The sequence below is a fragment of the Fulmarus glacialis genome, unplaced genomic scaffold (genome assembly GCF_000690835.1).
Source record: "Fulmarus glacialis isolate BGI_N327 unplaced genomic scaffold, ASM69083v1 scaffold2687, whole genome shotgun sequence".
NCBI lineage: Eukaryota > Metazoa > Chordata > Aves > Procellariiformes > Procellariidae > Fulmarus > Fulmarus glacialis.
This window is the reverse complement of record NW_009222392.1, coordinates 35707-48953: the sequence shown is the minus strand read 5'-3', so window position 1 is coordinate 48953 and position 13247 is coordinate 35707. Positions and strand designations below refer to the sequence as shown.

Here is a 13247-nt window from a genome sequence, read left to right as displayed (position 1 = left end):
ATAACTTTGAGAGGCATTTCAGTTTATTTATACATTTATTATATAAAGCCGATCCCATTTGATTATTTTAGATTACTTGATTTTCTAGTCTGATTTCAAAATTGAAGTTTGCTGAGCTTTCGTTCACAGGACTAGGAAAAAGAATTTCCTGTATTCAATTCACGTGTCATGCAATCAAATAATTTTTTCCGAACCTTTAGGATCTTCCTGTGGCAAAGTCTGAATGATGCTTTGTTTCATCATTTTACAGCCTAAAAAAGACAGAATTTTTTAGGCTAATCTAAAGCTTTTCCTTGCTTTTTAATGTTACTGTTACACTTTAGTAATTTCAAGTTGCTATTACTGATGAAAGTGTATTATAAATATTTTCTTCTACATAGACATCACACCCCCTTTAATTTTGTTAGCTAGTTTCGTTGACTGAGGCTCATTACACACACACACACACACACGCAGACACAGACACAGACGGACGCGCTTGCACACACACATTCTGCTTTGCCCTATCTCAGTTACAGCGTAGTCCTACCCAGGGTCATTACAATGTACACATTACATATTTCTAGCAAACATGAAAATGAATCAAACAGGAGGAGAGATAAGCACAGATAGATTGGAGCCTGCTGAGGAAATAAAAGGCAGTAATCTGCCTGACCACTGGACTACTCTTCCTGGTTGGATTTCAGTGTTCTTTCCCGTTAGTTGCTGCGGAGCGCTGGCTACCCTGAAGTGAAAAATTAAACGACTAGTAAGAATGAAGTAACATTTAGAGGGACAATTATTTGGTATAACTCCAAACCTAATTGTTTCTGAAGTGATGTTTAAACCAACGTCGGCACAAGGCAAGAGCTCCTGGCTCGTGGCCAGCACCTTGTAATGCATATTAGCGTAGATGAGGAGTTCCTAAAAGTTAGAGAGAGGGAGAGGGAGGGAGAGAGAGAGAGAATGTGCGCTTTCAGTGCTCCCTCTGCATTTGTTTGTATCCTCCTCCTGGCCGAGATTAGAGGAATACCTGTGTAGTGCTGCTTTATTATGATTTCTGCTGAGCCTCAGAATAGGTTCTGGTATTTTTTTTAGGTGGACTGCCAGCTGCCGATCTCGCTGTTGACAGTAAAAGCAGATATGTTCCTTGCTCACTGCCATTAGCACTGACCATGACCCTTCACACCAAAACCTCTGGAGTTACCCTGCTGCACCAGATTCAAGGCACTGAACTGGAGACACTGAGCAGACCTCAGCTGAAGATTCCCCTGGAAAGATCGCTCAGCGACATGTATGTGGAGAGCAACAAGACAGGAGTTTTTAACTACCCAGAAGGAGCCGCTTATGATTTTGCTACTACGGCTCCAGTGTACAGCTCTACCACCCTCAGTTATGCCCCTACTTCCGAATCTTTTGGGTCCAGCAGTCTGGCAGGATTTCACTCACTGAACAATGTCCCACCAAGCCCAGTGGTGTTCTTGCAAACGGCACCCCAGCTCTCACCCTTCATCCATCATCACAGCCAACAGGTACCCTATTACCTTGAAAACGAACAGGGCAGCTTTGGGATGAGGGAAGCTGCTCCTCCAGCCTTCTACAGGTAAATGCTACAGATAATTTTTCTTTCTTCTTTAAGCAGATGAACTGAGAAAATTAGAATGTGGAAATCTGTATGCCCTAATCTTTTCTTTTTGTGTAAAGGACCGTGTGATTTAATTGAATCACCCACGATATTTAGACCATAAAAAATACTGTGGAATAAAACAAAACTGTCATTCACAGCTCACTGTGACTGTAAGCTGTAAATTTTGAAAACTGTACGTAAATGAGAAACAAATTGGATAATGAGTATAACTGTTTCCTGGGAAAACATGAAATCGTAATTAATTAAAGAATGGCAAACGACCTCCCTGTTGTAATATATTAGAATTACGTCTGAAGTATACTAAACAGAATGCCATCATCACACATTTCTGGGTTTGAGTGGTTGTTTGTTCAGCTCTTAGCTGGTAGTAAGAGGATTTTTCTCCTCTGGCTTCTTTTACAGTGTGAGAAGTGGCTTATATAGGAAGTAGTTCAGAAGCACAATATCCTTCCTAATGAAACTGTTAGAGTTGACTCAGTGACAGTATTTGAGTCAGTAATCACCTTCATGAGCTGTACTAACAGCTGTGTACGTACTGACCTGCATTTTTCATTGGATGGTGATCTATATTAACCATATTAAATCTGGCATGCTGCATTTCAAAAGACAAGATTTTTGGGCTTTTGTATTTTTGTCCCTCAATAGAAGGGTTATTTTTTTTGTCCGGAATAGAAAGTTAAAAGTATCTTTGAAGGGGGGGGAATAATTTTCCTTGGTTTAAATATTTATTGTCATCTGTGAAAACATTAACATAGTTTTTGAAGTAAGTAGTAGAAACTTATAGAACTGTAGCTTCCAAGAAAATATACTCATACACACCAATACCCACACTATTAATGTTTGTGCAGTGTTGATAGCATAGTTTTGCATCAGCTTATTATACTGGGCTTCAGTGAAACAAAGTGAACAGTTAGATGTAATTTTTTTCCCTAAAATCTGTCTGTATCTGTTTATTTGAGAGATACAGGTGAGTTTGCTAGAAATGGAGTGACTCTGAAAAAATAAAAGAAAATTATTTTTTCCCTGTTGAGGGCCAGACTCTGCCAGACTTATTTGCACAATATAACATGTTACTGTGAACAGCAACGTATGTTCTTAAAGACAGTCTATCTCAGCCTGACTAAGAATCTGATAGCAGAATCTGGTCCAAAAAACCAGATAATGATTGCACTTTTTGCAAATGATTAATTAATTTTGGGGAGCAGGTGGAATAAAGGCTGGTGAAATGATAGGTAACGGTTATATCAGACTGTCCAGTGATCTGTTAACTGAATTGGTTCAAACAAAATGCATTTTAGTGCAACCAAATACAATACCTCTAGGAAGAGTGAATACATGTCAGAGCATAAAGATCTTGAATGATTACCAGTGACTTGAGAGTGAAACTGCACTTTGCGCTTGATTAAAGGGTTTTTTTTACATGAACGTCCAGTGCAAACCTATGGTGAAAAGTGTGTAAGTGACCTTAGATATGTAAACAGTGGAGTAGTGAGTTTGTGGAGTTGAAATACACAGGCAGAAAATGTACTGTAGTTGGGGTATTTTACTTCAGGAGGAATCAAAACCAAGAATCACCTGGAAACAGAAGTTGAACAATGGAAATAATGTCCTTTTATTTTTAAACAGTGAATTGAGGTGAGACACTTCAAAATAAAATTAACGTAATTTTTTAACTACTGGAGCAAACATGTAAGGCCAGTGTTGGATTCCCCATTTCCTGACGTTTCTGATCAAGGATGGGTGTCTCCCTTGAAGATGTGTTTTAGCCACATGCAATTGATGAGGCTTAAGGCAGCAGTAATTAGGTGAATTTATGATCTTGGATATGTGGGTGGTTTATCTGCATACAGTGTTATACAAATGATTTAATGGCCCCTTCCAGCCATAATTCTGTAAAGCGCATCTTATGTGGTAATAAGAAATGTGTATTGAAGTGCTTGCTATGATTATCTTTTTGTTAACAAGCATAGTACTCTTGGAATTAAATTGATAAAAGCTTTGTTTTTTTTCCTTTTCATTTTTGCAAGATTGTATTTACAAAGTTATCACCCTCATAACGTTAAATGTTAGGTCTTTATTCTTGTGTTTTGGCACAAATCCAATCACCAATATTCTGTTAAAAATATTTTGAATAGGTGTTCAGTGTCTGGGAAATATTTAAATATTTAATCACAGGGTTTAAGAACAAGTTCTTTAAAAAATATTATGAAGCATGAATTTCCAATTTACTTTATTCATTTGGCTAATCTCATTGGTTTCAATTGGGTTATGGGAGAAAAGAGAGCATGGGGCAGTGTAATCTGGCAATGAATAAATTGATGCTGGATATTGGAAGATGTCTAACTACCAAAATGGTGAGTTTCTGAACAACCTACAGTAGGAATGGTAAAGGCAAAAATTCTCAATCCAAAAGCCCTAACAAAATTTAAAATGGATCATGATCAGTTTATGATATGGCTGCCTGCTTCTATTATAAGTAATGTAACCTAAGATCCAGAAGGACTCCTCTGCAATTCTCATTTACTTTTCTGTGTAACAGAATTGTGCTGTTTGGCTTGTAAGACAGAAATATTTGCATTGCATCATCCTGTTGTACTCTGGATTTGAGATGCAGATGCTGCATTCAGTGATACAAGTGGCTAGGACAATAAATAATCATTGTAGGTTGGAGCTGAAATTATATTTTGTTATTACTTCGATAAAATGTTAAAAATCTTCAGTCACAAAACTCAAAAATTACTATATGTGATAAGGAAAACTTTTAATGTAATTTGATTTTGTTAATAAGTATTCAGAATCTGCTGACTATAGACACATGTGTAGCTACATGTGTATTAATTCTGAAGTTATATTTTATTTCTTTCAAATACTGTTTCCTTTTCCAAAAGGCTTTGTCTCTTATTGCAAGATAATGACAGGCTTCTATATCTAGCTGGAGAAGACAATGATACATAAAGAAAAGAATGATTTTGTAAAGAATACAAAAAATATACCAATCTCCTCCTTTCCGGAGTCTCTAAATCATGGGACATCAGAGAAAAAAGAAGGGGCTTAATTAATTCAAATTGTGCTGTCTTTAACTTGACCCTTTTTATGTCTGACCTTGTGGCTGTTTTTATAGGGAGCCAAATTAAATACCTTTCCCTTATCTTACAATGTCTGTATCTTCCAGTAAAAGGGTAAAGACATAGCGCTAGTTCTGTTTTTAATTCTCTTCAAATCTCACTATATTTTTTTTCTTAATCATTTTGATAGTATTTTTTTTTATTAAATGCTGACTAGTAATGGTTATTATTACAGGAAATTTTGTACTCATGGATATTACAGTAAATTAATTGAAAGATTTGTTTTGTTCTTAACTATTAAGTTTGAGTTCTGGTCATTTCTGGTTATTTCCTTGTGCTTTTTATTCATTCAGGGAAAAACTAAGAAGCCTTTCAGTAGCTGGTTTACCTCAGTAAATTCCTACAAGCAACAGCAAAGATGAATCCTTTTTGTTCTGCCAGGGTGTGACGTCCCTGTGTCATCCCACTGAGTTTGCATTTCTCAGATCTGAAGTAAAATCATGCCTGTATTTCAGGCTGTCTGTAGCCTGTGTTTGGTGGTGCTTCCAAATTTGGCCAATACCCATGTAAAAATGGACTGCACCTACCAGCTACCTGAGGAGGGAGTAGTCTGTCAGTCTGTGGTGAGTGACAGAGGCAGGGCAAATCAGTGTACAAACAGAAATACCAGATGAAAAATCGTTCATTGCTCCCTCACTTTTAGTGGCTAGTTTGTGAGTATCTTCTAGGACCTCAGGATCTATCTTTAGATTAATATAATAAAGTATTTATTTAGCTTTAGTCCCAATTATCATACTGAAAATGACTCTGAATCATTTTAAAGCTGTTGTTCCAATCAATATGATCACAGCTTTAATTTTTAAAGCTTGCTAAATTTGAGAATGATTGCAAATGTAGATCGATCCCTCTTCTGCTGTAATGCATAAATCCATCAGTCCAAAAAATCGTTACTTAACCCAATATGTATTTTTTTACCTTGTCCGATTCATTCACTCATTCATGCTGAGTTCTAAACAAAGTGGATTTTTCCAAATTTTAAAATTAAAAGAATGTTACAATGAATGCAAAATTCAAAGGTATATTTTCTTTTTTTTGTGCAGTATAAGGTATTCCATAATGTGAAGGAGTACTGTGTAACGTAGTGTTTTGTTTGGGGTTTTTTTGTTGTTTATTTTTCTCTAAAGCATCGATCTGTTCTAAGGTCCCCTCTCGAACACAGTTCGAGTGTTCAGGCAGTTTCTTGAACACTCAAAGTGTTCCTGTTTTCAGAGCTTATACTGATATCCCTGACAATTTCACAGCAATAGATGACTGTAGTGAAAGAGATAGGAAAACATGGAGTTATCCTATCTCATAGAAGTGTTGTAAAGATAAACCTGTTAAATGTTCTTAGATACTCACACATTACAATTATGAGGGACTTGCACATACCAGCTTTGCTCTTTCTGCAGCTTTTCTTAGGGAGTGTGCTGATGTAGGATCCTGCTGCAAGTGTGCTTGCACCATGAAGTCAGCAACCCAGATTTTTGAGGAGCACATGTGTTCTGTGCCTCGTTGTGCCCCTGAATAAGGCCAGGCAGCAGTGGAAAGGGTAAGGGGGCTGTGATGCTTGCTCATTATCCTCCTTTCCGCCAAGGTAGGGAGATGAATGTCACCTGCTCTCTCTGAGCTTCCTTTCCAAAGTTTTCTTCTTATTGAAGAAATCTTTCTTCACTTCTTTAGCAGATGTATTTTTTGTGTAAATCACAGGTTCAGGAAGTGCTCCATGTGTCCTTTCCATGTGGATTTAAAACTTGTGGTTAAAAACATGTTTGTTCAGGCAGCCTGGGTTGACGGGGTTCATCTGATTAAATATAGACGCCTAGGGCTTGATTCAGTTTTCTACTCCTTAGGCATCTGGTGCTGTGTGAGAGGCCATAACGTCAGATGTGTCTAGCAGATATGACACAGGACCTACTGTGTGGCTGTACCTTTCTGGAGTAGGAGGTGGGTGTCAGTGAGGACACCTCAAATGGCATGTGGCATGGACAACAGCATCAAACCTTCACATGGACTCCCTTAGTCTATGGAGACACAGAGAGAAATAGGAATTGTGAACACACACATTGTCCCTTTCTAAGGTACCTGATTAAAATAGACCAGGTGCATTAGGCTCTAAAAGTGTGAGTTTCTCTTTCTAGACTACAAAAGACGGCTCAAGTGACTCATTCTGGTACAGATATCTACTGAATGGAGATGAATGCCCAGTGGTGTTGAAAGTTATGTGAAATGAATCCCACCCATACGTCTCCTGTTTCTAAAGAGTCAAAGCGGTCAACATCTGTAATCTCCCTTCAGATAGACACTGCACTATGTCCCTTGAGAGGAAGACACGGAATTGACTCTGTGTCATTGGCCTTGATCACTGTTGCTCTGAGGCTATTGAAACAACAAACACTGCTGGCCATATCTGCTCTGATAGGGAAAGCATTAGTTGCTGGCACCAGTTCCTTCAGCAATTGCAAAGTGAACATCAAATGCCAGCATTTTTTTATTAAACCAACAAGAAAGGCTGACCAGAGCTAAGGCATAGCTCCAAACAAATGCAGAGGAGAAGAGCCCTGCAAGTGAAGTGCATCCACTTCTCCTAAAAAAATTGAGATTTTGAGAATTTTGATAATTTGATATTGTTGACAATGAAACACTGAAATTAATTGTGGACTCCCTGGTCTGTCTGCAGGGAGTTTTCTGTTATCTATTCAGGCATCAGAACTGAGATTAGAATGGAGATGCTGTTCTTCAACATTCTCATTTAAAATATTGATTTCATTGCATTCATTATGGGGGCTCTTTGGAAAATTGGCTGTACAGACAGACATCACATCTGAGGCTGTACACTATCCCTATGTTTTTGGGTGGCCTTTCCAGTGAACAGCAAAAGGTCATCATTCACCACAGCTCATTAGGAACCCTGATCAATGTGATACTGGACAAGGCAAGGCATTTCTGCTTTTGTGCCAAGCTCAGATTCCAGTTGCTGGGAGGGTTCTTACATCATGTGACTCAAGATATTTCTTCTGTTGCAAGACTATGAACATGTGAGATACTGCTTGTCAGATTTAACCTACCAGATATTTACAGCGATACCTGTTAAAGACAAGAAGATCATAAATCTGCAGGATAATCTTCTTCCTTGACAAGGTATTGATAACAATATTGGATTCAGGAGTGATCTGGGCATTTTATTTTAACCTTTTACTAGAAAAAGGAAATATGGTCCTCAGAAAACATGGAGCTTAAATATGACTGTCCTAAACATATATCCTATATGATAGACATACATAACAATTTCAGTGGTCTTCCAACCATTGCAGTGATAGTCTTAACTAATGACACAATGGCCAGGATCTATATAAATAAGAAAAGACGCCTCCCTTTTCTTCACTGCATGGGAACCATTCGTAAAAGTAAAAAATAATGGTCAAGGTTGAAAGTCAGAAGCATCTAAGAAGACTTCTTAAACAAGCAGTCGGTGACCAACCGTGAACAGCCATGCATGTAGCCACTTCACATCCAGTGGGTGGAATTTCAGTCTACAATGACTGTTCAAGGGTGCAGTCCATCTCGAATCAGACAACATGGGTGGAATATGTCACATTCTGTTTCCACGTGCTGCTGTCTCACAACGCTGCCAACTGTCAAAACTTACCTCCCCAGGACCCAGGCAGCAGCGTCTGTGTAGACTAACTGTTGAATGCCACAGGGGAGAGCCTTCCTCTCCCTTTGAGGATGATACACCAGTGAGCGTCTAGGCAGCACTGGGCTGCATTTAATGCCCATGCATTTCACTTCTCATTCATAAACTATGCAGGTAAGCAGTGTATTTTTCCATCTTGATCATCATATCCAAATAGGGAAACTGCTTTCAACTGGTTTTCTAGGGAAAAATTTCTCCTTTGAAGATTTTTTTTCAGTGTCTCATCAATCTGTGGTGCAAATGTCCAATTCAATTGCTACTTCCAGTCTTCTCTCCCTCTTATTTTATTAGTTGCTATCATGCAGAAACACTGCTTTGATCACCTACTTCAGTACTGATTTGTGCTGCTAAGACACAACTGTGGAAAACTTTCTAGGATGCTACAAAGGGAGCGTCAAAGCTAGGAGGAAAGGGGAAAGGAAATTTACTGCCTCACAGGAAAAGTCTCAGCTCATGCTAAATAAAAATAGTTAGGAAGATGCTGTGCGGAAAGCAGCAGCTGCAGGAGAAGATGTGGCATAAGATTTAGGCCCCAAATCTTAAATCACAAGACTAGGAAACTCATAATATACTTTCCAGATAGCCTCCACTGCAGTTTTTACATATAGCCCTGTTAAATTGGAATATATAATACCTACTGCTTTCTTTCTATTTCCCTTTTTCTTTTAATTTTTTTCACTTTAAATGTAATTCAAGTTTCTGAGACAAGATCTATTAATTCATAAATCCATGAAAAATATTCCAGTTTTTAGAAACTTACTTTTTTTTCCTCTTCAAGTTGATCTGTGAACAGATGGAAGCTTGGAAGGTGCTAACTCTAAAAATCGTCATTTAATTTTACTATTGAAGACAAGTACTATAAAATCTGATCTTTGGCAAAAATAAAATGTCACATAATACCTTGTCATCTGTGTTTTCAGTTTATAAAGCTAGTAAACATTCTTAAAACATTTGTTTTGCTGAGCTATCTTGATCAAGCTGTATCTAGTTATTATTCAGTAACTTGTATCAGCTGGTGTCTATAGAAAATTAATTCAAATAAGTGTTCCCTGCTTTGGTTATTAGTTACAACTTGAACTTGACAGCAAGATCCCCATTTCAAATAACATATCAGAGAATCCTTGTATCCAGGAAACTGTAGCAGTGGCAAAGAATACTATGGTTGAGACTGTGCGCCAAATCTAGATATCTTTGGGGAGCTAATATGTCAAAGAATAACTTTGTTTGCTTCCATTCTGCAGTAAAATGATACTCCTCCTTCAGGCCAAATTGATAAGCACAAGCAAGGAAAAAATGTGTATGTTGCCAACATATGAGCCGAGCCACCGTAGCACATTTATTACCTTGCAATAGTTTTTCATGTTTTGGATTATTTAGAACATATAGGTTGAAAAGTATTTATAGCTTTGTCTTGCCGTGCTATGAGAAATGTAATCCTAATTTTCATCTACAAGGGTATCAATAAGAGATAAAGCATGCAAATCCTGGAAATGGTGGTTAAGCAGAATATTAAAAATCTGAGAGCATTCTAATTAGGTTCATGGAGAAAGGTGGTGAGATAGAAACCCATATAAAATAACATAGCTGAAAGTTTTAATGGCAACAATATCAGAACCAGTACAATCGTAAGAGGCAGGTATTAAGAGTATCTGCCAGGCATATTGCAGCTTAAGGAGTCAAATGTTGTTAAAGCAGGTTGCACACCGATAAATTGTTACTATTACTATTTCTTCTTGATCCAAACAATAAAAAAACCAAACAAAATGGAAATAAATCTGATTCTGCAGAGAAATTTTTAAACACCCTGGAGTAAAACTCCACTTTATTTATAGACAGTTCTAGTAACGCTGCTTATTATTAAGTCTGCCTATGTTCCTCTCTTTTTTGGTTACTTATGTTGTCCAGCTTTGGCTAACGCTGCTTATTATTAAGTCTGCCTAGGTTCCTCTCTTTTTTGGTTACTTATGTTGTCCAGATTTGGCTCATATTTTCGGTGTTAGATGATTGTTTCAGGTAATTTTTTTTTTTTAACATTTTGACAAAAAATGGCTCAACTTTCAAAGTATCATGAAGGGAAAAGAAAATTTTGCATACTCGTGCAAAAAAACCCCAAAACTTTTTCACTGGATGGCCTGGACACCATTGTATTGTAGATATAGCTCTGATATTTGGTAGTGGGGGGATGCTGTCAAATCAGGGTTATTTTTGTTTGATTTTCCCCAGAAAACCTACTCAAATTTAAGATACAAACTCTTGAAGCATCTCACTATTCACAGTGGGAATTTTTTTGCATTCGATAGCTAAATTATATGAAATTTCACGTGTCATGCGTGCTCCATCCTCTCCCAGTGATTCTATATTGACTTGACTGCAAAAGTATCCTTCTCTAACAGATTGTGTGAGGTTGCTTCATCACACAGCTGCATGGTTTTTGAACAGGACTTTCTCTGCAATTATTACTGTGGGCTGAGGCAAGTTACTGAGAGATGAGAATCACAGAGTAATATAAGTTTGAAAGGGCCTCTGGAGATTATCTGGTCAACATCCTGCTCAAAGCAAGGCTAACTTCAAAGTTAGATCAAGTTGCTCAGGCCCTTATGCAGTTGAGTTTTATAAATATCCAGGAATGGAGACTCCACATCCACACAGGACAATCTGTAACAGTGCTGAACCACTCTCGCTGTGAAAAATTTTTTCCTAATGTATAATCACAATATTCTTTGCCCAAAGTTGTGTCAGATATCTCTCGTCCTTTCACTGTGTGCCTCCAAGAAGAGTCTGGCTCTGTCTCCTTTAAAGTCTCCCATTACATAGTTGAAGACAGCAATAAAATCCTGCCTTAGCCTTCTCTTCTGAAGACTAAACAAATTCAGTTCTCTCAACACCTCCTCATGTTCCAGCCCCCTCTTTGTCTTGGTGGCTGTTCACTGGACTTGCTCCAGTTTGCCAAAGACTGTCTTCAGCTTGGAAGCCCCAAACTGGAAACAGTCTTGCAAGCGCCAAGGAGAGGGGAACAAGCTCTGCTCTCAGCCTCATGTCTATGTTTATATTAGTACAGCCCAGCATGTGTTTGGCTTTCCTTGCTGCCAGGGCACACTGCTGACTCCTGTTCAACTTGTCCACCAGCACCCGCAGGTCATGCTCTGCAGAGCTGCTTTCCAGCCCCTTCTGTATTTCTGCATGGATGATTCCATTCCAGGTGCATGGCTCTGCATTTTCCAGTGTTGAACTTCATGAGATTCCTGTTAGGCCATTTCTCCAGCCTGTTGAGGTTCCTCTAATTGGCAGCTTTGCTTTGCAGCGTATATACCACTCTGTGTGCCCCGTTCCCCCCAGTTTGGTATCGGTTGGTCATTAGCTTGCTAGGGGTGCAATTTCTCCCTTCATCTCTGTGGTTAATGAAATATTCACCTCAGTATTGATTGCACAGGAATGCTACTAGTACCTGGCCAAATTTGAACTACTGATAAAAACCTTTTGAGACCAGCAGTCCAGTCATTTTCCACCCACCCTATAGTTTGTCTGTGCAGCCCATCTCACTACACTGGGAACGCGAAAAATGGTCTCTCTTCTGCTTTTAGTGTCCTTCTGCTTCACCTGTGCTAGTTCTGAAGAGTTTGGCAAGGGTCACAGCAGCAAAACGCAGTAAAAAACTAAGCTTGCAGAGTGGGAAGATGGGACGAGGAGTAAATAAAGGTGGTCTCATTGAAGAACAGCATGGGGCCAGTGAAGAAATCTGGCGGGTCTGGTAAGGTAGAAACTTTGAATCTCTGGTGAGGTGCTGTAGCAGGCTGTTGTGAACTGGTAGACAGAACACGGATGAAGAACAGAGGGAGGAGGAGAAAGTAGATATTGTATAAGGACCTGGAAGAGTTTGGGGTGGACCAGAAAAGTAAAGTTGAAGGAGAAACTCCAGTAGAAGGCTGAGCTGGAGATAAAGAGTGGAATTTAAAGGTACTTGGGGATTGAGACTTGCACTGGCGACAGGGGCTATAAACAGGACTGAAACAGAGCAAGTGCCTGTTGCAGAGCATGGGGAAATAAAAAGGCTGACAGAGAGAAACAGGGAACATGGAGCTGGGCCTGTGTAAAACAATCTTCCTCCCAACAGATATGTGCAAGTCTTGCATTTTATTCCTGTCTATTACAGATTTACCCAGAAGGTAATGGATTAGCCCAGCTGTTTGTTCGTTCAATAGCCCAAGTGGCAGAGGTCTGTGCTGTAGCTATGAGCTTCCATCATTCCTGAAACACCAACTGCCACTCAGGACTCAATGAGATCCTGCTTTGGGTGTTGATTGTTTAATTTCTTTAAAGCCTTGGTATTTCTCATGTGCATGGAGAAAATATAATAAAGTTACATCAATAAGATTGTAACATCGGCCTTCCCAAAGCTGAAACGTGCCAGAACTAAATTTGTGTGCATATATCTTTCTCTCTCTCTGTGCCTAATTTCCTAACATGTGAAATGACGATGCTACTGCTTTACCACACAGAACCCCTATGAGTAAACATTCATTGGTGTCTGTGAGGTGCCCAACTGTTATAATGAAGAGTGCTATTGAAAATCACATGTGGAAAATCGACAAGACTCTTTTCAGAGCAGGCTTGAATAAGAAAGAAGACATGAGGCTACATATGAGCAAGGGTGAAAACATCCAAAATATTGAGTAGGTGCTCAGTCAGTGAGTATGATTTTCAAAACTAGCAATGGTATTACTAAACACAGTATCTGAAATGGAACAAAAATGGTTTACAGGCTTGTTAAAACACACATACCCAGCATTTTTCTCGGAAAAAATACAGCATAAATATATTT

At 38.7% G+C, this 13247-nt stretch overlaps 1 protein-coding gene across 1 annotated transcript in view; it reads left to right on the top strand.

The window, feature by feature from the left end:
- The first annotated feature begins 953 nt into the window (after positions 1–953).
- LOC104079389 (estrogen receptor-like) overlaps positions 954–13247 on the top strand; it is a 45159-nt gene continuing 32865 nt past the window's right edge. Inside the window, exon 1 of the mRNA XM_009581420.1 lies at positions 954–1582. Coding sequence (XP_009579715.1) covers positions 1155–1582 — 428 coding nt within the window. The 5' untranslated portion in view covers positions 954–1154. The remainder of the gene's footprint in view (positions 1583–13247) is intronic.